At 45.7% G+C, this 27,438-nt stretch overlaps 1 protein-coding gene across 2 annotated transcripts in view; it reads right to left on the bottom strand.

Moving 5' to 3' along the window:
- Positions 1-27,438, bottom strand: part of LOC141047257 (protein regulator of cytokinesis 1-like) — a 73,647-nt gene that overhangs the window by 3,132 nt on the left and 43,077 nt on the right. For both annotated transcript variants that reach the window (XM_073542271.1, XM_073542264.1), the window contains exons 6-11: positions 19,332-19,481; positions 17,595-17,742; positions 4,314-4,450; positions 3,686-3,781; positions 3,054-3,200; positions 2,856-2,951 (exon numbers count right to left, since the gene is read on the bottom strand). In XM_073542271.1, the coding sequence (XP_073398372.1) occupies positions 2,856-2,951; positions 3,054-3,200; positions 3,686-3,781; positions 4,314-4,450; positions 17,595-17,742; positions 19,332-19,481 (774 nt within the window). The remainder of the gene's footprint in view (positions 1-2,855; positions 2,952-3,053; positions 3,201-3,685; positions 3,782-4,313; positions 4,451-17,594; positions 17,743-19,331; positions 19,482-27,438) is intronic.

The following is a 27,438-nucleotide window of genomic DNA, read 5'->3' as shown; positions in this document are numbered from 1 at the left end:
ACCTAGAAACGATTGTGTAATATTTAAAGTGTAGATCATCCTCGACCAATGATGATATAAGCTACACATTTTTTTCGAAGTTACAACAGAAAGTACAGCCATATTTGTTTTAGTGTAAATGGCACTGAAATGAATTCAGACAGAATATGCATAAAATGCAGTGGTTTTATGCCAAGTATTCATTAAAGGGGTAAGGGCAACAGTAAATGACCAATTGCTTAAAGTCATGTTTTCAGGTTCATTTTGGGTAATTTTTTCCTCATATCACAATTTGGACTAAAATAAAAACCTTTCGATTTTCATCATTTCAGAAAACACCACATGTACATAAGCCACAAGGAATAGACCCGGATCCCATCTTTTGTACTGAAGTATGTAATGGACCTGTTGAAAGCTCATTGAAGAGATGGGGAGCTGGTTCGATGAATGTGATTGGTGGAGGAGCTGGGTATAGAGGAGTTACCCGTGATTGTAATCCTGCCTCTGATAACAAAATACTTACGTAGGAGTCTAGAATAGCCCTACAACGGCTAGTGTGAAAATTCCAAGATCAATTATCTTTTTCAACCCCTTAAGGTAACATGCCACAATTAAATTAAAGGTTAAGGATTTAGTCAGTTTGTAAGAAAATGTCTTATAGTGCCAGTGGAGGATGCCATTTGTATTGGCTTGTCAGTAAGTGTCCGTGTGCCACTCAGCCAGCCATTAGGGCATACAAGAGTCATAGTAGCATGCACAGTTCACAGGTGGAGCTAGGTACCAACCTTCTGAAGCCCAGTGCTACAGTATGTGCCGAGCCATAATCGAGTCCCTGGCACCCAGGATCTATGAGCAGAACAGCGAGAGTTTCAGATCGCTGGATGGGCTTCCTGTTCTGCTCAGTGTTCCCCAATTCCACTCCTCAAGAGTCACCTATGGGTTTTCTTATTGCCTTTGCAGGTGATGCAATTATCACTTGGGCAATACTAAGGAAATCCTGAAAACATGACCCGTTGGGGGCTCTTGAGGACTGGAGTTGGGGAACACGGGTCACTGCAGATGCATAATTATCTCTGCAATGGAGAGGAGAAAAAAAAAAAAAAAAAAAAATACACAATGCAGAAGAAAATATTGTGTCAAGTGAAAACATGAAAAACTTGGTGAAAGGTCCTCTAAGCAGGACACCTGGAATGGACACCCAAATTGTGACGCTAAATTGCAGTTGTCAGTAACTTACAACACTCAGAAAAGGATATCAGCGATTTGCAGTAGTGCTGAATGCTGTTAAAAAGTGAGGCGCACACAGTCATCGGTGTGGCCAAGTGAGAATGGGTGGTCATGTGACTGCAAGTATGCTTCTCTCAATTCACGTGTATTAAGAGATGTGACAGAGCACACTGATTGCATTAAGGGGCCTGCTAATTCTTACAGCAGGGCATCGGGACTCGTGATCACAGAGGGTTTCGCCCCCCAACTATGATCTCTGTGATTGGCTGCTCAGAAGTGAACAGACAATGACAGCGATTTCAGTGTTTCAGGGAATGAAAATGGCTAAAACACTGAGGTCCGGCTATGATCAGTGCTATAACAGCACCAATCACAGCCTGGAACATAGCAAAGGCAGAGTCACCAGCCCCATTGGTGATCAGAGCAATCGGACAATGACGTCCATTCGCACCAATGGGCAGAGACGCAGTTTGACCCCTCAGTAACCACCCTGCATTCCCTCATTTCAGCTTGGAGACGTTGCAGGGTGGTCGCTGTCGTACTGTCGCACATCAGCTGGACCTTGTGGTGCCACAGACTTTAAGCCTTTGCCATCACTGCAACAGTGAGAAAAAAAAAAAAGAAAAAAAAAGTTCCTGTCCCCTGAAAAACTCTTAATCCACCCCAATTCCTCTCCCTAACCTCTTCCCCCCTCATTTATGCTGCCGATTGTTTTGTGGCAGTTTTTGTGCGTCCGGCAGCCGCTGACGCTGATCAGTAATGCAGATCACTGATCAGCACACGTTCTCACTTTACCAGGATTGTTTCCTGTTGATTTTTTCCCTCCTTTTATACTACATCCATGTGTGCGCCCTACAGCTGTTGAGAGCTATCAGGAGTGATGCACACACTGATCAGCATCCGCTTTTTTTTTGCGTGTGAAAAAAAAAAAAAAATCAAATAAAAAATTAGATTAGTTGATAGGACTAGAATAGGGACAGTAAAAATATACCATAGTAATCTGACTACTACAGTGTCTTTTACTGCGCTCAATTTTCTTTTCACTGATTTCTGTTTAGTAAGCATGCTTTTATCTTAGAAAAAAATTTTGGTTTTCAAGATTCTTTAGTTTTTTCCTCTTCTAAAGAAAAAAAAAAAAAAAAAAAAAAAAAGTTTACACCAAACACACACTTGAATAAGATTTGACACACACACACACACACACACACACACACACACACACACACACACGGTCCCGCTCATCCCAAACATGGTATTCAGCTGAGGAGGCATACACCTTCCTTGCCTCAGGCATTGGTAATAAGGGAGAGGATTGGACCTTCCTTTTTTTTTTCTTCCTCAAGTGATACCGAACTGCCATGCAGAGGTCCCAGAACAGAAAATGAACCTGCAGTAAACCTATTAGGCACAGGGACACACATTGAAATGGGTAAAAAAAAAAAAAATAAAAAATGACACCCCACCCTCTGACAGCTCTGGCTTCATGTTACAAACAGGAAATGGTAAGGAAGTGATATACTGTGATTAGAAGTCACTTCATACTTACACTGAATCATCTTCCATAGCAGTATCTACTAAGAATTTAATAGAAAGAAAAAAAACAAGAATTTAATAGCAAGTGGAAATGGGTTTATAATTTAATAACTTACTTTTCTATTTTTGCTACTTGGAGTACCCTGTGAACATGCTCCAGCCGGCCTCTTAATCGGCGTTTTAAAAGGTATAGTTTCGTCTTTCTTTTGTGTCTGAAAAAAGATGAAATTAATGGCTGCATTGTAAGACCGAGGAGTACAGATGTCTGGTAAAAAAAGTAAGGCAGAACACAGTGGATTATGTAGAGAACTCACCCGATCTTGCTTCTCACGTTCCTTCTGCTGCTTCAGCATCTCCCACTGATTTGCAACGTAATCCATAAATTTACTGCCTTTAATCAAGAATTGAGAACCTTGCTCAGCCTCCCACAAGTCAATCCGGGACTTCAGCTCTTCCTCTAGCTAAAAGAATAAAACAGTAAGACTTTTCGTTTATGGACTCTTAGGCCGGTTTCACATTTGCGTTAAAGGCCGCAGCGTCGGCTTGTGCACGGCCGCCGCTAAGCCCCGCCCCTGTCGCGCCTCCACCGGTAGCTCCGCCTCCGGGCGCATGACGCTGCATGCATCCCCTATCTTTATCACTGAGGACGGAGGCCGTGCGCAGTATGCATTTGGCGGCGCCTGCATCCTTTTGACGGTGCGCCGAGCGCAACCAAATTGCAACAGGTTGCGTTTGGCGCTGGTCGGCGCACCGTCAAAAGGATGCTGGCGCCGCCAAAATGCATACTGCGCATGGCCTGCGTCCTCAGTGATAAAGATAGGGGACGCATGACGCGTCATGCGCCCGGGGCGGGGCTTAGTGGCGGCCGTGTGCAGGCCGACGCTGCGGCCTTTAACGCAAATGTGAAACCGGCCTTAGGTATAACTATGTGAGATGTGCCATTTACCTTAGTTAACAACTTCTGAAGCTTTGCCCGTTCTTTCTCCTCCTTAAGCAGTGTTCCTCCGCGGTTTGAGAATCTGTTGGGATCTAATGCCTTTTTCTGAAATGCAAGGATGGACATGACTGATGGGTTACTCATTTCCACCTCTTCACAGCTCCACACACAGAATTTTTTTTGTACCATCTGTTCTAGAGCGGGAGGAGCTCAGAGGATTCATATGTAGCTCTGAGGGGAAAATAAGACTTGGGGCAGGATTCATGAAGGTGGATTTACCAGAATTCTAGAGTGGAACACCTTCAAATGTTGCAAAAATGTTGTGACTTTTCAATTTTGTACATAAATTCTGTTCAGCTCCACTAAAGTAGTCAGAGCTGGTGCAGGATGAGGTGTGGCAGAGTCAATCCAAGATATTCATCAGAATTTGTTCTGTAACCCGAAACAGGATGTCCTCAGGAGGCGGCGCTGCAATCACTTACCACAGCTTCAGTCATATTGTCAAAACAGTAAAAAACAAAACACACAAATGTATACTTCTGTGACAGAAGCATTTATGTGAGTGCAATGAGAAAACAAGTCATTGAGTAGTGCTAGTCCAAAAAAGAAAGTGGAAGGTATGGAATATGTATATCACCTCTAATATTACAAACTGTGCCCAGCTGGATTCCCATTTTGCCACGGCATCCAGAATTAACTTGCATTTCTCATACAGCGTTTTCATTTTCAGAACCTCTTCATCGTGCTGGCTTAACAGATCTTCTGTAAAGTCATCTGCAACACAAAAGGACCCACAAAGTAGGTTAGTATAACAGAACACTCAAATGATTTATTGGCTTAACTGGATGTATAAAAGGGTATTGTATTACACAGAGCTAAGTAGTCCGTGTCCGTGTCCATTTTGGTGGAGTCGGGGTGGGTTGGTGTAAATTGGCTCGACTCAGAAAACAATAAATTGGGTACAGTAGTATAGTGCAGTATTGATGTAAAGGTTTTCAGAATAATTTGGGAAAGTTGTGAAATGTCCTATATTCGTCTGTTCCTGATCCAAGGATCTCTGCTTTTAGTGGAGATGAATCTGTGCTGCACTTTATGCACATGCTCAGTAGTGACCAGTGCTGGGGAGTCTTAGTCAGGGAAATTGAGGAGTCGGAGGTTTGGCTTACCAACTCTGCAGCCCTAGTATTACAGGTCTGTATTAAAAATAAATAAATGAAGTAGTGTTAGGCCATTTGGCTACTAAGAGCACTAAAAGTATACCACGAGGACAGATGTTGTATGAGCCTGAACAAGAATGCACCACCCTGTTCTTAGGGCTTCAATTGGCTTGCTGCTACACATGCATGTGCACAAAGCAGTACATACAGAGGCTGGCAAAAGTCTTTACCTCCTTGGCTTTTTACATAAGTTTTTACATTACAACCTGTGTTTAAATATTTTTGTAATCCAATGGATCTGTTGCATCAGCACTAAATATTCTAAGGTGGTGAAGTGAGAAAAATCTAGGCAGAAATTAAATTTATGAGATCAAATAACTAAAAATTGACATGTGCATATAATAATCAAAATTTTTATTTATATAGCGCCAACATATTCCGCAGCACTTTACAATTAAGCAGGGACATGTACAGAGAATAAATTCAATACAAGTTAAGACAATTTAAACAGTGACATTAGGAGTGAGGTCCCTGCTCGCAAGCTTACAATCTACAAGGAAATGGGGGGACACAGTAGGTGAAAAGCACTTGTTATTTCTGGTCTGACAATTTTAATAAATAGGGATTTTCATATAAAGCTGCATGATCCAGTCATCAGCCCATGTGTTTAAGTGCAATAGTCAAGTATCAGGTGCAGTTATCGTGTGCATGGAGGGTGTGGAGACAGATGAATAGTAGGGTGCAGATTCAGAATAATATTTGGAAGGAGGGAACAGGGCAGTTAGTTTACTGAGTAGTTGATGTGGTAGGCTTGTTTGAAGAGATGGGTTTTCAAAGCGCGTTTGAATAGGTCGGGGGTAGGTATCAGTCTGATCGTCTGGGGAAGTGCACTTCAGAGAGCTGGCGCAGCACGAGAGAAGTCTTGGAGACGGAGGTGCGAGGTTCGGATTACGGGGATGTTAGTCTTAGGTCATTTGTAGAACGGAGGGCACGTGTAGGGCGATAGACAGAAATGAGAGAGGAGTTTATACTGGACCCTGTAGCAAATAGGTAGCCAGTGTAGTGACTGGCACAAGATGGAGTCATCGGTGAAGCGGCTGGACAGAAAGTTTGGTAAGAGGGAGAGCGATCAGAAGAGCGTTGCAGTAGTCCAGATGAGAATGAATAAGAGCGACAGTAAGAGTCTTAGCAGTTTCAAAGGTGAGGAAAGGTCTGATTCTGGAGATGTTTTTAAGATGCAGGTGACAAGAGCGAGTGAGTGATCGGATATAGGGAGTAAAGGAAAGTTCGGTTTCAAATATAACCCCAAGACAGCGGGCATGCTGCTTGGGAATTATGGTTGAACCCTCCAGGGTAATTTCGATGTTCGGAAGAGTGAGGTTAGTAGAGGGGAGAAACACAAGAAGTTCAGCTTTGAAGAGATTTAGTTTCAGTTAGAGGGAGGACATGATGTTAGAGACAGCAGACAGACAATCCTTGGTATTTTGAATTAGGGTAGGGGGTGATATCAGGGGAAGAAGTGTATAATTGGGTGTCATCAGCATAGAGATGATACTGGAACCCAAATCTGTCGATTGTTTGTCCAATAGGGGCAGTGTATAGAGAGAAGAGGAGGGGGCCTAGGACTGAGCCCTGCGGAACCCCGATAGTAAGGGGACGAGGAGAGGAAGAGGAGCCGGCAAAAGATACAGTGAAGGAGCAGTCAGAGAGATAGGAGGAGAACCAGGAAAGGGCTGTGTCCTTGAGGCCTATAAAGCAGAGCATAGTGAGGAGGAGCTGGTGATCCACAGTGTCAAATGCGGCAGAGAGATCCAGGAGAATCAGCAGGGAGCAATGACCTTTCAATTTAGCTGTTATTAGATCATTAGAGACTTTAGTGAGGGCAGTTTCAGTGGAGTGTAAATATGAAGCCCCTAAAAATTTCTGGTGCAAGCAACTACCTTCATCAAGTCATAGTCTTAGTGAAAGTAATGCCACCTGTGTGCAATCTAAGGTGTCACATGGTCTGTCAGTATATGCACACCTTTTCGGAAAGGCCACAGAGGCTGCAACACCATTAAGCAAGAGGCACCACTAACCAAACACCATTAAGATCATCAAACAAGTCAGGGACAAAGTTTTTGAGAATTACAAAAGTCAGGGTTTGGTTTTAAAAACATATCCCAATCTCTATTGATCCCACAAAGCACCATCAGCAAATGGGAAAAATATGGTACCACAACAAACCTGCCAGGAGGGCTGCTCACCAAAACACTCAAGCCAGAGCAAGGAGGGCATTAAAATCAGAGAGGCAGGAAAGAGACAAAAGGCAACCTTGATGGAGCTGCAGAGTTCCCAAGCAGAGACTGGAGTTTTTGTCCATACAAACACTAAGCTGTACACTCGATATAGAGGTTGCCTTTATGGATGAGTGGGCAGAAAAAAAAGCCTTTACCGACAAAAATTGTAAGGCTTCTTTTGGAGTTCGCCAAAAGACATGAGAGACTCCCCAAATGTATGGAAGAAGGTGCTGTGGTCAGATGAGACCAAAATTGAACTGGCACCAAACCAACACCCCAAGAACAGCATCCCCACAGTGAAACATGGTGGTGATAGCATCATGCTGTTGGGATGTTTTTCCACAGCAGGGACAAGGAAAATGGTCCAAATTGAGGGGAAGATGGATGGTGCGAAATACAGGAATATTCCTGAACAAAACCGGTCAATGATTTGAGACGGTCATGGAGGTTCACCTTCCAATATAAGACTTGCAAATGTTTTGGATCGGCCTAGTCAAAGCCCAGACCTTAAGCCAATTGAAAATCTGTGGTCAGACTTGAAGACTGCTGTCCACCAGAAGAAACCATCTAACTTGATGGTGCTGGAACAGTTTTGCCTTGAGGAATAGGCAAAAATCCTAGTGAAAAGTAGTTTAAAGCTCAGACTTATCCAAAGCAACTTGCAGCTGTAATTGCCTCAAAAGGAGGCTCTACAAAAGAACTTTAGGGGGTGTATAGTTATGAACACTTAAGTTTTCCTTTATTTTGTCTTATTTGTGGTTTCACAAAAAATCAAAACCAAATGTTCATAGTTTTTGGTATGCCAAGGGGTGTGGGGTGTGAATACTTTCACAAGCCACTGTAACCATTACAAAAATGGGAGGGAAGCCAGTGAATCATGAAGCAAGCTAGAGGGCAAAACTCCATACAAGTCAGAGCCTCGTTATGGCTCTCCGACTTGCACTGAGAGCTCGTGACGTAGCTTCTGAATTCCAACCAGCCAAAAGCTGTGGTCGCAAGATGGCGTCGAGGGATTGAAGAGGCACCAAGAAAAGGTGAAGCTGCCAGAGGGCAATTAAGAGTAGGAGCAGGGAGCAATTTGTTTAATCTGCCTCCCAAAGACTGTTGCAAGGCTCAGCTCTGATGAAACCCTCGAGGGAGCCACTCACTAATGAGGCAGCAGAGTTGCTCTGGACTCTGTCTGGCCTCTGTACAGCAGTGTCCTTTTTCTAAGATGTGAACAAAACTGTGGAGGAGCACGCTTTTATGCATGGATAAAAAGACAGACACCGCCAGAACAAAGGCCAGGCCAGACTGCATCCACAGTGCTGCCTCCATCAGCCTCATTATAGGGAATCTTCCGCCGGGTTTCCGTCTGAATCCTTTATTTCAGAAAATTACATGGAAACTACAGGAGTATGGCATCAGCACAGAATAAATGTGAGCTGAGCCTTGCTGCGATCTTTGGGAGGCAAAATGAACAAAACAGCAGAAGTGTTTTTTTTCTTTTTTACGCCGTTCTTTGTGCAAGATAAGTGAATTCGCGACTTTATTCTGCTAGTCAGTGCGATTACAGATTTATATTGTTTTTTAGGTTTGGCTGCTGTCACACTAGAAGATGTTTTTTATTGCAAAAACTAGTTTAAGTGCCATATTTTGAGCACTATAATTTTTTCATATTTCAGCAGAGAGTCCTGTGACAGCTTGTCTTTTGCGGGACGAGTTTATGTTCTTATTGGTACCAATTTCGGGCTCATGACATCTTTTGATCGCTTTCTATTCTGATTAACAAAAAACAGCAATTCAGGATTTTTTTTTAATTATTATTATAAATGCCATACTGCGTGTGGTAAAATTGATAAGACCGCTTTATTCTTCTGGGTCAGCAAGATTACAGCAATACCACATTTATATAGTTTGTGTTTTGGCGCTTTTAAACAATAAAAACTTTTTTATAGGAAAAATTATTTTTGCATCGCTTTATTCTGAGAACTATAACTATTTTACTGTGGATGGAGCTGTATGGCAGCTTGTATTTTGGAGGACAGATGACTTTTCGAAGATACCATTTTTATTTACATTCGTCTTTTTGAAGGCATGTTATTCCACTTTTTGCTCGGCGGTATGATGAAAAAGTATATTTTTTTGGCTTTATTCACTGAAGCTGAAGGGGTTAACTAGTGGAACTGTTTTACAGGCCGAGTCGTTCCACACAAAGCAACAAAAAAGGAGATTGTGTACTCACCGTAAAATCTCTCTCTCTCAGCCTCTAATTGGGGGACACAAGACCTTGGGTGTTATGCTTTCCGTCCACTAGGAGGCGACACTATGCTTAATCTGAAAAAGATTTGGCTCTGGCTCCTCCTCCACAGCATACACCCCTGGGCGGCATCCGCCTTACCTCAGTTTTTGTACCATAGCAGTAGGAGGAGATAACAAATCCAACATAACCAAGCCTATAAAACAAAGGCTACTATGTACAGCTCAAGGAACAATATGAGTACCCAACATAATAACAGCCCGCAAGGGCAACAGGGTGGGAGCTATGTCCCCCAAATAGAGGCTAAGAGAAAGATTTTACGGTGAGTACACAAAAATCTCCTTTACTCTGTCGCCTCATTGGGGGACACAAGACCTTGGGACATCCCAAAGCAATCCCTGGGTGGGAAGCAATGGACGAATATTGTGCTGACAGGTCCCTAGACTTGGGACACTGCCGCCTGCAGTACCCGTCTACCCAGACTCGCTTCCACTGAGGACTGAGTATGCATACTGTATTGTTTCATAAACGTGTGTAAGCTAGTCCAAGTGGCCGCTTTACACACGTTTTGTGCTGAAGCCTGGCGTCGAATGGCCCAGGAGGCTTCTACCGCCCGTGTGGAATGTGCCGTGATACCGGCCGGAATAGGAGAATTGTTTAGGCGGTAGGCGTCATGGATGGTGGACCTGATCCACCTGGCAAGGGTAGCTTTTGAAGCCGGTAAACCCCTGCAAATGCCTTCTGGAATAAGAGAAAAAGGAAACAGACTTCCAGAAGGGTGGAGTCCTAGACACACACATACGAAATGCCCTGGCAAGGTCAAGCGTATGCAGGGCCCTCTCCACTCTATGAACCGGAGCCGGGCAAAGGGTCGGTAATGAGATGCCCTCATTGAGGTGGAAATCACACAACCTTTGGAAGGAAGGATGGAACTGTACGGAGAACCACCTTGTCCTGGTGGAAGAATAGGAAAAAGCTGTTTGCAGGAGAGCGCTGACAGCTCAGACACCCTGCGTAGCGAGGTGATTGCCACGAGGAAGACCACCTTTTGTGATAAAAACTCGAAGTGGAACTGCCTTAAGAGGTTGAAAAAAAGAGGTGCCTGTAGAGCAGTTAGGACCAAATTAAGGTCCCACGTATCCAGTGGACATCTGTAAGGAGGGACCAATCTGGAGACTCCCTGAAGAAACGTCCTGACTTGTGGTTTGTTAGCAATACGCTTCTGAAAGAGCACTGAAAGCGCTGACACCTGACCCATAAGCGATCCTAAGGATAGGCCGGCGTCCAGACGTGAGTGAAGGAAACCACGAACTTTCGGAAGAGAGTAAGGGAACGGAATTCGCCCGCGAGAGTCGCACCAAGTAAAATACGTTTTCCAGGTACGATAATAAACTTTGGCGGAAGCTGGTTTCCGTGCCCTGACCATGGTTCTAATGACGTCTGGAGCAAACCCTGCCTGGGTTAAAACCCAGGTTTCAAGGACCACGCCGTCAAATTGAGAGTCCCTAAATTCTGGTGGCAGAACAGGCCGTGAGACAGGGGATCGGGACGGTCTGGAAGACGCCAAGGGGTGTCTGCTGTAATGCTGAAGGATGTCGGCGTACCATGTACGTCTGGGCCAGTCCGGCGCAATTAGGATGGTCGGAACTCCTTCCTGTTTGATCTCTCTCATGACACTGGCCATCAGGGGAAGAGGTGGGAAAATGTACAGAAGCTGGAGTCCAGTCCTGAACCAGGGCCTCCGCCCCGAGCAACCTCGGACCGCGTGTCCTTGCCATGAAAAATGGAGACCTTGGCATTGAGATGAGATGCGATTAGGTCCACGTCCGGAGTCCCCCAGCGATAACAGATCCGACGAAAGATTTTTGGGATGGAGAGACCACTCCCCCGAGTCCATTTCCTGTCTGATGAGGTAGTCGGCTTCCCAGTTGTCCACACCCGGACTGTGGACCACTGAGAGTACTGATTTGTGTTCTGCCCAGCGAAGGAGACGTGCCACATCTCTCATTGCCTGGGCACTGCGAGTCCCACCTTGGTGGTTCACATATGCCACTGCCGTGGCATTGTTCGACTGCACTCTGATGTGAGAGGCCTTCAGCAGATGGCAAAAAACTTTTAGCGCCAGGAAGATAGCTCGTATCTCCAGAATGTTGATAGACTCGCATCGGTGGTCAGGACTTTCCATCGACTGAGAAGAAAGAATTTTCCTTTGGCCAGTACGGGTGGTTTGAGCCACCAGTACAGTGATTTCCTGGTTGACTCCGTCAGTCGGAACTCCCTTTCGAGGGAGAAAGGGTTCCTGTCCCAGGATCTGAGAATGGCTAGTTGAAGAGGTCTGAGGTGGAACTGGGCAAATGGTACCACCTCCATTGCTGCTGCCATCCTGCTAAGGAGTCTCCTGGCAAACCGAAGAGATCGGCAAGGTATGTAGACTAACATGCGAACTGCACCGCGGATAGCTTGTACCTTGTCCTTGGGAAGGTGTACCAGACCCCTGGAGGTATCGAATAGGATCCCTAGGAAGATCAGTGACTGACTCGGGAGTAGTTGACAACTTCTTAAAGTTGACTAGCCAGCCTAGACGAGTTAGTGTGTTGATTGTGATGGAGACGCTGTCTTCGCAGTCTTTGACAGTAGGTGCCTTGATGAGTAGATCATCCAGACATGGGAGGACCACTATGCCTCTGGAGTGTAGGACATCCATGGTGGCTGCCATAACCTTGGTGAATGTTCTGGGAGCCGTAGCTAATCCGAAAGGCAAAGCCACGAACTGGTACTGATTCTGCCCTATCGTGAACCCGAGAGATCTTTGATGAGCAGGCGCAATAGGGATGTGCAGGTATGCCTCGTGTATGTCTACGGAAGCGAGATATTCTCCCTGTTACATAGCCGCAATGATGGATCGAAGGGACTCCATGCGAAACTGCCGAACTCTTACAAACTTTTTGAGTTGCGTTAGGTCCAGGAATTGGCCGAACGCTGCCTCCCTTTTTGGGAACCACGAATAGGTTGTAGTAGAGTCCTCGGAATCTCTCGTTTTCGGGAACCCATATTATGACTCCTGCTTGAAGGAGAGAGAGACACTATTTCCTTGACCCACCTGTCCTCTGTAATAGGCAGCCAGACTTGCTGAAAGATTAAAAGTCGACCGCCTACAGGTGGGGTGTCTTCCATATTTCGTGAGTCATGACGAGGAGAAATTCTGGAATTTCCCTCCTTTGGGCTTTGCCTGGCCTGATGTTGACCGCCAATTCTTGTCCGTCCTCTGTGCTGTCCTTTGGTTGTCCCTGTGAGGGGGGAACGGTTGTAATTCCGTGAAGGACGTGAAGCGGCCTAGCCTGAGGAGTTTCGAAAAGACCGGAACCTAGCCTGGTTACGTCGCTTAAACGTACGTTTAGGTTGCGGTTGGGGAAGAAAGGTACTCTTACCCCCCGTGGCATTGGAAGTCATCTTGTCTAATTTTTCCCTGAAAAAAATCTCCCACTGACGTACGGGAGATCCGCAAGAGGCTTGTTTGAAGGCGCGTCCGCTTCCCATTCTCAGAGCCAGAGGATACGTCTGATTGTAATTACATTCGCTGCTATACCTGCTACGCCTCTTGCAGAATCAAAAGCTGCAAGGCGTATGTAATCTGCCACCACCGCTATCTGAACTAGTTGATCGAACATCTGAGGAAGCAGACTTTTGGAGGCTCTCCTGCAATCTTTTGGCCCATTCCAGAATGGCCGTGGCTGCCCACGTTGAGGTGAACGCGGGAGCCAGGGAGGCTCCTGCAGCCTCAAAAATTGAACGAGCCATGCGCTCAACCTGCCAATCTGCTGTATCCTTCAGGGTTGAGCTATCTGGCAGTGAGAGGAGAGACTGTGCTGCAAGCTTAGATAGGGGGATCGATTTCCGGTGGATCTGTCCACTTCTTGGTCTTTTTGAGAAAAAAGTGTATCTAGCCCTTTTTTACGGTTTTATTTACGGTTGGCGAATTCTTTGGCAGGCTGCGAAAAATGCTTATCAAGGATGTCCTGAAAGCTTGGGTGATCAGAAAAAAACTTTAGGGACCCCTCAAAACAGATCTTATGTTTTGGGGGTTCTTGGGGAGCATCGGATAAAACCAGCACCTGATGAATAGAAGTGATAATGTCCTCAACTAGCGCTGTATTGCTAGGAGGACAAGGAGCCTGAGACTCCTATGTTTCCTTTACTGATTCGGAGTCACAGAGGCCCTCTGAATCCTGCGCATCGCTGTGGCGTTGCCTGGAGGGAGATCTGGACCGCCGCTTTTCCATGCCCGAAGATCTCTGTGGAGATCTGCTGCGCCCGTCTCTGGAACGAGACGGTCTAGGAGACCTAGAATTACGGTGTCTCTGCCTAGAGCGGGACGACCGTGAGCCATGGGAGGACGTAGCTGAACGGGACCTATGGAGCCGTTCACTACTAGCATTGCCAGGGACTGCCTGTCCGCTTATAGCTGGGATATGACCCTGCATAGCCTGAAGCAATGTGGAAGTCAGCGTATCTATGGACTGTGACACAGATGCGGCCCATACCGGCATGTCAGTGGAGTTGAAACAGTGACAGGAGCCTCTTGGGGCACTGACCCAGCATTTTGGGAACAACTCTATCAGTACGGTGCATGTTGCCACTGGGAAGATTGGCTTTGCAGGCTGAACAGACTGCGTAATAGCAGATAAACCTTTTTTTTTTTTTCCCCTTCTTTCGGACCTGGAGACCGACATAGTGCACTGAGTGCCGGCAGGTTATTCTGACCAAAAACCTTACAGGGGTGGCTATGCAGAGGATCGCTATAGGGAACCTATAGGGAGTCTGCGTCCACACCGGTGTGCTCCTAGATCCGGCGCCAGAAGAAAAACTTCGGTTCTGCGCCCCCTGGAGACTGTGCAGCGTTCTTGAATGATATAGCAGCGCTGCTGTCTTCCCTGAGGTAAAGAGGTGGGAGGGAGGAGGGGCGGAGAGCAGAAAAGGGCGCGCAGACAGGCAAAAACCGCGCCTTCCTGGCTCGATCCGCCCCCTGTATGACGCTGTGCAGCGTCATTATCATCATCCAGGGGGGCAGGCCGGGGGCGGTAACAAGGGCGGCGGCTTCGGCCGAAGCCGCGGTCTAAAGTACAAAATCCTGCCCGGGAAGGGCTCCAGAGCGGCGAGGTAGTCTGGAGGGGGGCAGAAAACGAACCAAAACCCCCCCCGGATGAGTGCCATATCGCCCGGACGCCCCTATATACGCAGCGCAGCCCTGTGAAGGGTCTTTTTGACCCCTTTAGAGGTCTGACGCTGCCGCAGGGACAGGAATTCCTGCATACTGTGGCCCAAATATGACAGCCCCCGGCCCCATAGCAGACCACAGCAGTGCTGGGGCTACAATAAAGTTAGCGCTGCGAACGCAGCTCCTACCTGTGGCGTCTCAACCTAACATCCCTAGAGGGGGTTAGGGAGGGCGCTTCACCGCCATCAGGAGGAATTCTTCCTCACCTCAGCCTCAACCCAAAAGGCCCAGGGCCTGGGGAAGGAGGGGGGTTCTCGACCTCGAACCATGCACCCGAAGGGCTGGGGAGGGAGCGACATGGGGAAGAGCCATCTCTACCTCAACCGGGTACCGCTAAAAAGAGGACCGAGGAGGGAGCCATGCCGGGAGTCTCAGAGAGACCCTCTTTTCTTCATTTGTGTTAAGAAGAATCTTCTTATGGTGTGCCTCCTTGCGACACTAAGGAAAAACTGAGGTAAGGCGGATGCCGCCCAGGGGTGTATGCTGTGGAGGAGCCAGAGCCAAATCTTTTTCAGATTAAGCATAGTGTCGCCTCCTAGTGGACGGAAAGCATAACACCCAAGGTCTTGTGTCCCCCAATGAGGCGACAGAGTAAATGTGTACTTTTTTTTTCCACAAAAGTATTTTTATTTATGGATAGATATAAACTCTCTTATTATTGTGTGTTATGTATGTATACTTAGTCCCTCTATGGGACTTGAAGTTTCTGCAATCTCTTCGTGATTCTAATGCATAGCAATGCATTAGAATGGTCAGCCTAATGCACTGAGCATGATCTAACAAGCTTACTAAAGCCTGGTGACTCGGATATTGTCATGATGACATAGGGTCACCATGGCAATGACTGGGCCCCTCCCTCTGCCATCTAAATGCTGCAATATCAGCATATAAATGATGCTTGATATCGATCCCAGCACTTGGGATGTTAAAGTGCTGGGAGCGGTGTGGGCACCGAGTGTCAGCATCAGTTAATTGGCGGTTATTGAGCACGCAGCCTGGGAGCACAAAATTGCCTGGACGTATGGATACATCTGGGTCGTCCTCCCAGGGCCGTGGGGTACTCGGTACCGGGCCGGTGTCGGGGGGACGTGTCACAGCAGCGGGGACCCGGACCGTGGCCCTGGGCGCCCAAGTAATGGCGATATGTTAATAGTGAATAGTTTGTGACGCCACCTGTGGTGTTCGGCAAGGGAGGTGTTAAGCCGACGCTGCAGACAGATCCTCTGGGACAGATGGTGTGGTGCAGCAGTGATGGTATAGCCCTCCACAGGCAGGGCTGATGCCCCAGGGCAGTGTAGATGTGGGGACACTTAGATGGTGTAGTGTCTGGCGCAGGGGATGTAGCAGTGTCAGGCGGACGGACGCAGGAAGGAACGGAGGACACCAGGGCATGCAGTTCCAAAGCTTTACTCACAGTCTGTGGTGCCCGCTTCTGTGCCGTGTCAGGGACTCAGTCAACCTCCAGGCAAGATGGAAAGATCCCTTCCACACTCCGCCAACTTATGTGCCTTTTCTGAACGTCTCCTCTATAGCGCCTTTAAGTGTGAAGATCTCCTAGTACTGAGTTACACTGGAGTTCCTCCTAACAGATGTTCCCAAGAACTCTACTTGCACGGTAGACAGCTGTAGCCTGCTTCGGAGACTCTCTACTCCTAAGTCCCGGCTCTCTATCCATATTGCTGTTGTGCCCTCAAGTCTTAGATGAGAGTAGTGCATTTACAGCCCACTACTCCACCGGTGTCTGCTGCAGAACCATTAGTGTTCATACAACCTCAGGGACCAGGCCCCGGCCTTGCGCTTAGAACTTCTAGGCAGGGTTCCTCTTCTAACCCACATCCTCTGTGTTCCCTTTTACTCCTACGTTCCGTACTTGTCTTTCCCTGCTATGGAAGCTCAGGCTTTAGGTGAATGTCCTTCTTTCCTTTCCCGTGCCAGCCGGCTCAGGTCACTGAGGCCGCGGCAACACTCCTTCCTCCATCCCTTCTTCCAGGGATCCCCACTCCTACAGTGACTTCCTTCCTCACTGACCTCCTGTCAGACTGACCTGTCATCCTAAACCATCCCACTCTTATGTATCCTAAACTCCACCCGCCTCCCAGCATGTCTAGTGTTCCAAGCAGGGAACCACCAAAGGTGCTCTGCTACTCTCTAAGCAAGGAGCCGCAATGTGGTTATGCTGAACTACTCTATTGTGTGGGGTGCGAGTGTTGGGAGCGTCGTCAGGAGCCTCCAACTTACCTGGATAGTGGGGCACCACACCTTAGGAGAGAGAAAGGTGGAGTACCTCTGTGGCGACTGAGCCTCAGGGGCGCCACACATCCAAGGTCGTGAAGGGGTTAATTTAGTGCCAATTTTTATGCGTGATTCACAGGATAATCATCCTAAAGATGCACCCCCAGGAGAATCCGGTCAGCAGCGCCACCCTCTGAAAGCACATGACGTTTGCATGCAAAACACATACAGATTTATTTGGTCCATGTTCACACATTACAGTTTTTGCTGTATTCTTTTTTATAAAAAAAAAAAAGCTTCCTTTTACAGTACCAACAAAAGCTATGAGATTTATGAAATCTCATGCACACACTTTTTTCCTGACTGAATTAGAAGACATGTCACCTTGAGTGTTTTTCACCCAAAGAAAGCAATTAGTGAGACCAGAAACACAAGGCATCATGTTTTACTGTGTTTTTGGTGCAGAAAAGCCAACAGGCATTAACTTTGGAGGATGAAAAAGGCAGCAATACAAAAAAATACAAAAAAAAAAAAAACACAAGCTTTTTTTTTACTGCTAAGAGAGCAGGTTTTGCCTGTAGAAAAAAAAATGCAGCAAAAACACAGCGTGTGAATATAGCCTTAAGGGGGTAAATCAATCTTTTTGAAAATGAATGTAAATATTTCTTTCCACATATTGCTGCCATCCTTGTAGAATTCTGAACCCAACTTATTTAATAGGGACTAGGCAACTTACCACAATAGTATGGAGCAAATGTTTTTGTTTGCTCAAGAGTATAGAAGCATTTATCCCAGTAATCCTTTAGCTCTTTTCTTATGTTCAGGATCACTTGCTTTATATTTGCCATCTTAAGCTCCTCCAGTCGTGCTAGCTCACGTTCCCACTAAAAACAGAGGAAATCAGTAATATGGTTATCATTCCCAACTCCTGACACGACCGAACCAATACTTTTGGACGCATAGTTTTACATATAGGTACAAGATGAAACCCAGTCAATGCGGTTTTCCTTCGCACCTTAGATACTTAGAGCATCGCGTTGAAGTCTGGGATCTTAGACTGACACGAATAGCTTGCGCATGGTGGACTATGGAGCTAATAGGACCCAGGATGGGAGACTATTCATCTTTTCTGGGACCTTCACCTGACAGCAGGGCTATGATGAATATATATATTCTATCTATATCTCTCTATCTACACACATACACACACATATATACATACAGTGCCTTGCGGAAGTATTCGGCCCCCTGGAACCTTTTCCCACATACGATGCTTCAAACATAAAGATACCAAATGTAAATTTTTGGTGAAGAATCAACAAGTGGGACACAATTGTGAAGTTGAAAGAAATTTATTGGTCATTTTAAATTTTTGTGGAAAGTCAAACTGAAAAGTGGGGCGTGCAATATTATTCAGCCCCTTTTCTTTCAGTGCAGCAAACTCACTCCAGAAGTTCATTGTGGATCGCTAAATGATCCAATGTTGTCCTAAATGACTAATGATGATAAGTATAATCCACCTGTGTGTAATCAAGTCTCCGTATAAATGCACCTGCTCTGTGATAGTCTCAGGGTTTTATTTGAAGCACAAGGAGCATCATGAAGACCAAGGAACACAGCAGGCAGGTCTGTGATACTGTTGTGGAGAAGTTTAATGACGGATTTGGATACAAAATGATATCCAAAACTTTAAACATCCCAAGGGGCACTGTGCAAGCGATCATATTGAAATGGAAGGATTATCATACCACTGCAAATCTACCAAGACCCGGCTGTCCCTCTAAACTTTCATCTCAAACAAGGACAAGACTGATCAGAGATGCAGCCAAGAGGCCCATGATCACTCTGGATCAACTGCAGAGATCTACAGCTGAGGTGGGACAGTCTGTCCTTAGGACAACAATCAGTCGTACACTGCACAAATCTGGCCTTTATGGAAGAGTGGCAAGAAGAAAGCCTTTTCTCAAAGATATCCATAAAAAGTGTTGTTTAAAGTTTGCAACAAGCCACCTGGGAGACACACCAAACATGTAGACGAAGGTGCTCTGGTCAGATGAAACCAAAAATCAAACTTTTGGCAAAAAATGCCAAACGATATGTTTGATGTAAAGGCAACACAGCTCATCACCCTGAACACACCATCTCCACTGTCAAATATGGTGGTGGCAGCATCATGGTTTGGGCCTGCTTTTCTTTAGCAGGGACAGGGAAGATGATTAAAATTGATGGGAAGATGGATGGAGCCAAATACAGGACCATTCTTGAAGAATTTACATTTGGTATCTTTATGTTTGAAGCATGATATGTGGGAAAAGGTTGAAAAGTTCCAGGGGGCCGAATACCTTTGCAAGACACTGTATATACATATATACTATTAGATAGATATAGATCTCTCTCTCCACATACATATATCTATCTATATACACATACATACACACACACGATGAGAGGAGAACTATTCAGTGGAACCTACCATTCTTATTTCTTCAGAAATGGACTGCCCAGAAACCTTTCCACATGCTTCTCGCTCCTCCTGTGTAACTTGCAGTAGATCCCATAATGAAAGAACTTTCTCCTTAACAGTATTTAATGTGGACAGAAGGGCTTCCTTTCTCAGTTCAAGCTGGGATACAAAAAAGTGGCAGATTAACCTTTCGATGAACAAAGAAAGTATTGATAAAAGTATCAAGTCAAGGAGAGAATGGATTTACCCTATGAAAGGACAATTCCAGTGAGCAGAACGGACTGGATTCTGTAATAAGCAGTCCTTACATAGGACAAGATATTTAGCTGACAAACTCATTTTAACAGCTATGAGCTATGAGTGAAGATCTTAAATTGCACTTGCCAAGCCAACATAGGGAACCTCTGTTGCTCAAGCCCCCTAATAAACAGCCACCATGTATGTATGGCACCCTTTACCTGCATTCTAACAAGCCCCTTTTTACGGAATTAATGCAACATTAGCTTTAAACTCTGTGCTCTCGCTATGTAAAGATTAGTCAGGGGGTTGGTTCATTTCCTCAGACTAAACCACCCAACTAATCATGTAAGAATATTAAAAACAGTTATTTTATGAAAAAATGCAGCAACCAAATTGAATGATCAGTGGAATAAAGGTCTCTGTCCCCAAGTATGCAGCTCTCAGGGTGACAAATCTGGTGACAGATTCCCTTTAAGAGGTCTTTCTCTTCTTCACAAGAATATTAGCAGCAATAGACCAAGACCCCATCTGTTTGAATGAAAGCATTATCTAAGCATGCTCTAAGCTGAGCAAAATGTTACTGCGAAAAGGAAGATGTAAGCCTTAACTGTGTGGAGGACCATCTTTCATTGTAAGCTTGTGCGAGACTGAAACTGCTGTAAAGTCTTCTGTACAGAGCAAGAAGCGTTAGTCTAGTGTAAAGGGCCTGTCACACTAAGCGATATCGCTAGCAATATCGCTATAACTTGTGACGTTATAGCGATATTGCTAGCAATATCGCTGCATGTGATACTTACCTACGACCCGCTCCCCCGCTGATTATCGCTGATCGCGCGAGAACGTCCTGGACCATTTCTCGTCGTCAGCTTCCTGCGGAGAGACTAGCGTGGAGCCAGGCGGGAGGACGTCAGGAACGCCTAGTGTGACAGGTAAGTAGCGACCCCCGACCCCTGCGATGTCGCTGGTGAGATCTGCCTGTGTGGCAGCTCACTAGCGACCACTTAGCGATGCACCAGCGATCCTGACCACATCATATCGCTGGTCGGGATCGCTGGTGCATCGCTAAGTATGACAGTACCTTAAGGCCAAGAAGCCAGTGTGAAACTTGCAAGTTTTTTTAAACAGATAAGATAGGGGGAAAAAAAAAAACAAAAAAAAAAAAACAAACTAGTACACTATAGGTAATTTAACAAACACCTGTAAAAGTTAGTCAGCCATGTCAGGTGATCTCCCAACTGACCACACAATTTGCATTGAAAAGAAATCCAGCATCCACATTGGGTGGGGGAAACATTTAAGCTTAGCGGTTCCAAGTGTGTGCTTGAGCAGTTCTTGATCATGACTCCAAATTGGCAGCAAAGAACCACTCAAAAGACGTAGTTACTAGTGATGAGCGAGTATGCTCGTTGCTCGGGTTTTGCCCGAGCATGCTCGAGTGTTCTCCAAGTATTTTTGGATGTGCTCTGAGATTTAGTTTGTGTCGCCACAGCTGCATGATTTGTGGCTGCTTGACAGCCCGAATACATGTGATTATTTCCTAACAAACAGGCAATCCCATGTATTCAGGCTGTCTAGCAGCCGCAAATCAAGCAGCTGCGGCGACACAAACAATCTCCGAGCACACCCAAATACTCTGAAAACACTCGAGCATGCTCGGGCAAAACCAGAGCAATGAGCATACTCGCTCATCACTAGTAGTTACTTACTGGTAACGGAATTTCTCAGGGGCCATGACGGCACCATGGAGAGAGGGTGGATCTGCCTTTCAAGGACAGGAAACCTACAGATAAAAAGAGCGGTACCTCTCTTACGCATCAGTTGTTTACAGAGCACGAGAGGACCTCCAGGTCATTAACATAATATTTGAAAAGAGGAGGATGAATGACCTCATGGAGATCAACATCCGCAGTGTAAAGAGAAAACATATTTCCCATAAGGGATGGGAGCAATGCTCTAGAATCACTGCGTTGAGAAACACGTGATGGTGTCTCCGCAGTGTTGGATGTTGATCTCCATGAGTTCATTCATCCTCATTTTCACAGTCTTTTACTAGGCATTGCTCCTACCAGCCAGTTTCCCACTCCACACTGATGAGGGGCAATACCCCGAAACAGCTGTCTGTGGATGGATACCATGTTTTGGCATAGGTGGTTTCCTTCATTGGAGACTGCCCTTCCCGTGGTTGTTCCTTCCCGGTGAAAGACCTGGCTAGTCACTGCCTGCGTTGAGAAACATGTGATGGTGTCTCCGCGGCTTATATATTTGCATGATTAACATAATATTTAACATTACTATGAAGCTCAACAGAAACACCGTGTGACTACATATAAGTACTAAAATTAACGAAAGTGTGTACACCAACATGTGAAGGGAGGAAATGTACGGGTGCAGTCATTGGTTCTGAGAAATCCAGTTACCGGTAAGTAACTACGTCTTTCTCCTTCCCCTATGACGGCACCACAGAGAATTGCACATGAGGGAGGGACCACTGCTTCCAGAACCCTTCTACTAAAAGTAAGGTCTGACGATGCTAGATCCAGCCTATAGTGATTAAAGAATGTAAAGGGGGGGGGGAGGGGAGACCACGTAGCGGCAATATATATCTCTCTGTTCTATTGAGGCACCAGCTTTTTCTGACCAGGAAGCTGCCACCGCTCTCGTTGTATGAGCTTTAATTTTCTCCGGGGCGGCCGCCCCATGCGAGGGGTATGACAGGGTGATGACGTCCCTTATCCATCTTGCCTTAGAAACTTTTTGCCCCTTTCGAGGACCCTGAAAGCACAAAAAGAGAGACCCATCCTTCCTACACTCCCATGTGGCAGCTACGTACTGGATTAGGCACCTTTTGACGTCTAGTGTGTGCAAGACTCTTTCTTCCCCATTTTTGGGATTGGGACAAAGAAGGGAGGGTGATCTCCTGAGATCTGTGGAAAGGTGATGCCACTGTCGAAAGGTAGGCCGGGTCAGTCTTAAGAATAACCCTATCATCCCTCTAAGATTTGTGTGAAGGGAGGGCTGGCCGACAATGCCCGAATGTCACCGACCCTACGAGCTGATGTGAGAGCTACTAGAAGTGATGTTTTAAAGAACAGGATTCTCAGCGATGCCTCTGCCAGGGTTTCGAAAAGAGGTTTGGTTAGGGCTGTAAGGACCAAGTTTAAATCCAAAGGGATGAGTACTCAGAGGGGATGGGTCTAGACCTGGCCAATGCTTTGATGAACCTGGATACTCACAGATTTTCAGCCAGGTCGTAATTGTATAGAGCCGTTAAAGCCGCGACTTGAACTTTTAAAGTACTTGTGGCTAGCCCCTGTTCCAATCCCTTCTGCAGAATCTCCAAGATGGCTGAAGGTGGAACCCACCTTCAAAACTTGGAACCTGAAACGAACTTCCTCCAGGTTTTACCATTTGGTGGTCACAGGCTTTCTACTTTGTAGCAATGTGGAAATTAGATTTTGTGAAAACCCTTTTTACTCAGGAAAGCCCTTTCAAATTCCAGGCTGTCACGTGCAAGTTTTTTTACTGTAGGATGAAGAACAGGCGCTGTGAAAGAAGGTCTGGGAGATAAAGAAAGTACCCATGGGTCGGAGATGGACATCATCCTCAGCCAAGAAAACCATGTCCTCTTTGGCCAGAATGGGGCCATTAAGATCACTCTTGCCTTGTCTTCCCGTATTTTCCTCAGAACTGCCGGAATCAGGGAAATCAGAAGAAAATGCTAGATGGTGGACCAATGGAATCATGAAGGCATCCAATGCGATGGGGTTCCCATTGGGATCTATTGAGCAGAAAGAGTCTACCTTCCTGTTCTGACTGTTGGCAAATAGATCTATGGACAGACAACCCCACCTTTCTGCAATCTGATCCAACACCACCTGATTCAGTTCCCACTTGCCCTGTCTCAATGGGTCAGACTCAGGAAATCCACCCCGCGATTTTCTATCCCCCTTATGTGGAGTGCAGTCAGAGACCAAGTTAGCATAGAATCGTAGAGTTGGAAGTTACCTCTTGGGTCATCAGGTCCAACCCCCCCTGCTCAAAGCATGATTCACAAAATCATTCCAGACTGTCCAGCCTCTGTTTGAAGACTTCCATGAAAGGAGAACTCACCATCTCTTGTGGCAGTCTGTTCCATTCACCGATCACCCTCACTGTCAAAGTTTTTTCTAATATCTAATCTGTGTCTCCTCACATTCAGGTTCAGCCCATTGCTTCTAGTCTTTCCTTGTGCAAATGAGATGATCCTTCTACAATGTGACAGCCCTTGAGATATTTATAGAAGGCTATTAAGTCTCCTTTCAGTCTGTTTTGCAAGCGTAGGCCAGGTTCACATAGCGTTAACACAGCTCGTTCAACGCATAACGTTGACGGGCTGCGTTAACGCTATAGCATAAAGCGATATGCATTATGCTATACCGCTAGCGCTGATGATTCATCAGCGCTAGCGATGACGGAGCCTCAGACGCTGCAGCCCGCGTCCAGGCTCCGTAAGTGTCGCTTTACGGCATACGTCGCGATGCGCCACATAATGGGGGTCTACAGCAGCGTTAACGGACTGCATAACACCGCGTGGTAACGCAGTCCGTTAAATGGACTGCCTCAACGCAGTGTGACCCCAGCCTAAAGAGGTCCTCGGCTAACTGAAAAATGGACCTTGTTACTTCCCAGAAGACGGCGGGAACGGGATCCTCCCTAGTTATTTAACCCCTTCCTGACATCCGACGTACTATCCCGTCCATGGGACCCGGGCCCCTATGCCCATGGACGGGATAGTACGTCTACCGCGATCAGCGGCGCCCACGTGGTGAGCGCCGCTGATCGCGGCCGGGTGTCAGCTGATCACAGCTGACACCCGGCACAATGTGATCGCGGTGTACCGGGGGTTAAAGGGAAGCATCGGCAGGGAGGGGGCTCCCTCCGTGCTTCCCTGAGCCCCCCCCGGCAGCGCAATGTGCAGCGCTGCTGCGGGGGGCTCCTTTCCTGTAGGCCCCCGAATCCAAGATGGCGACGGGGGCCTTCGGGGGCCTGCAGGAAGCTGGCTTCCTCAGTGCCTACAAAGCGCAGGCATGAGGAAGCCTTCTGCACTGCCTGTGACAGATCGCTGATCTGTCACAGTGATCTGTGATGTGACAGATCAGCGATCTGTCACAGGACAGTGATGTCCCACTTGGGACTATGTAATAAAGTAAAAAAGTAAAAAAAGTTAAAATTTAAAAAAAAAAAAAAATATTCCCCAATAAATCCATTTTTTGGAATTATTATTATTATTATTATTATTATTAATAATAATAATAATAATAATAAAAAAAAACAATAAAAGTACACATTAGGTATCGCCGCGTCCGTAACGACCCGCCTTATAAAACTGTCCCATTAGTTAACCCCTTTAGCGAACCCCTTAAAAAATAAAAAACGAAGCAAAAAATAATGATTTATTATCATACCGCCAAACAAAAAGTGTAATAACGCACGATCAAAAAGACGCATATAAATATCCATGGTACCGCTGAATACGTCATCTTGTCCCGCAAAAAACTAGCCGCCATACAGCATCATCAGCGAAAAAATAAAAAAAGTTATAGCTCGCAGAATAAAGCGATGCAAAAATAATTATTTTTTATATAAAATAGTTTTCATTGCATAACGACAAAACATAAAAAAACGACCTAAATGAGGTATCGCTGTAACCGTACTGACCCGAAGAATGAAACCGCTTTATCAATTTGACCGCACGCGGAACGATGTAAACGCACTCCCCCAAAAGAAATTCATGAAACACTGTTTTTTGTTCATTCTGCGTCCCAAAAATCGGAATAAAAAGCAATCGTAAAATGTCACGTGAACGAAAATGGTACCAATAAAAACGTCAACTCGTCCCGCAAAAAATAAGACCTCACATGACTCGTTGGGTCAAAATATGGAAAAATTATAGCTCTCAATATGTGGTGATGCAAAAACTATTTTTACAATAAAAAGCGTCTTTTAGCGTGCGACAGCTGCCAAACAAAAACCGCCATAAATAGTAAATCAAACCCCCGTTATCTCTCCCTTAGTAAGGGAAAAAAAAAAAAAAAAGTATTTATTTCCATTTTCCCATTAGGTTCAGGGCTAGGGTTAGGTCCAGGGCTAGAGTTAGCGCTGAGATTAGGGTTAGGGGTGTGTTGGGGTTCAGGTTGGAGCTATAATGGGGGGGGTTTCCACTGTTTGGGCACATCAGGGGCTCTCCAAATGCAACATGGCGTCTGATCTCAATTCCAGCCAATTCTGAGTTGAAAAAGTCAAATGGTGCTCCTTCTCTTCCAAGCTCTGCCATGCGCCCAAACAGTGTTTTACCCCCACATGGAGGGTATCAGCCTACTCAGGACAAATTGCAAAACAATTTTTGGGGTCCAATTTCTCCTGTTACCCTTAGGAAAATAAAAATTTGGGGGCAAAAATATCATTTTTGTGGAAAAAAAATGATTTTTTTATTTTCACGTCCGAGCGTTATAAACTTCTGTGAAGCACTTTGGGGTTCACTCACCACACCTCTAGATAAGTTCCGTGGGGGGTCTAGTGTCCAAAATGGGGTCACTTGTGGGGAGTTTCAATAGTTTAGGTACATCAGGGGCTCTCCAAACGCACACGACACCCGCAGACCATTCCATCAAAGTCTGCATTCCAAAACGTCACTACTTCCCTTCCGAGCCCCGACGTGTGTCCATACAGCAGTTTTCTCCCACATATGGGGTATCAGCATACTCAGGACAAATTGGACAACAACTTTTGGGGTCCAATTTCTCCTGTTACCCTTGGGAAAATGAAAAAATTGGGGACTAATTGATCATGTTTGTGGAAAAAATATGAATTATTTATTTTCACGCCCGGGCGTTATAAACTTCTGTGAAGCACTGGGGGGTTCAAAGTGCTCACCACACATCTAGATAAGTTCCTTGGGGGGTCTAGTTTACAAAATGGTGTCATTTGTGGGGGGTTTCCACTGTTTAGGTACATCAGGGGTTTTCCAGTCGCGACATCATATTCGATCTCAATTCCAGCCAAAAACGTCAAATGGCGCTGCTTCCCTTCCGAGCTCTGCCATGCGCCCAAATAGTGGTTTATCCCCACATGTGGGGTATCAGCGTACTGAGGACAAATTGCACAATAACTTTTAGGGTCCTGTTACCCTTGGGAAAATAAAAATTGGGGTGAAAAGATCATTTTTGTGGAAAAAATATGATTTTTTAATTGTACCGCTGTACGTTATAAACTTCTGTAAAGTCCTTGTGGGTTCAAAGTTCTCACCACATATCTAGACAAGTTCCTTGGGGGGTCTAGTTTCAAAAATGGGGTCACTTGTAGGGGGTTTCCACTGTTTAGGTACATCAGGGACTCTCCAAACGTGACATGGCGTCCGATCTGAATTCCAGCCAATTTTGCATTGAAAAAGTCAAACGGCGCTCCTTCCATTCTGAGCTCTGCCATGCGCCGAAACAGTCGTTCCCCCCACATATCAGGTATCAGCGTACTCAGGACCAATTGCACAATAACTTTTGCAGTCACAATTTCTCCTGTTACCCTTGGTAAAATAAAAAAAATTGAACCTGAAGTATTTTTTTTGTGAAAAAAAGTTAGATGTTCATTTTTTTTTTAAATATTCAAAAAAATTCCTGTGACGCACCTAAAGGGTTAATAAACTTCTTGAATGTGGTTTTGAGCACCTTAAGGGGTGCAGTTTTTAGAATGGTGTCACTTTTGGGTATTTTCTGTCATATTGACCCCCCAAACTCACTTCAAATGTGAGGTGGTCCCTAAAAAAAAATGGTGTTGTAAATTTTGTTGTAAAAATGAGAAATCGCTGGTCAACTTTTAACCCTTATAACTTCCTAAAAAAAAA

This window comes from Dendrobates tinctorius, unplaced genomic scaffold, assembly GCF_039654945.1.
Source record: "Dendrobates tinctorius isolate UK_male_01 unplaced genomic scaffold, ASM3965494v1 ptg000011l, whole genome shotgun sequence".
Taxonomy (NCBI): domain Eukaryota; kingdom Metazoa; phylum Chordata; class Amphibia; order Anura; family Dendrobatidae; genus Dendrobates; species Dendrobates tinctorius.
Note: the sequence above shows the minus strand (reverse complement) of the source record. Positions and strands in the feature narration are given on the sequence as shown.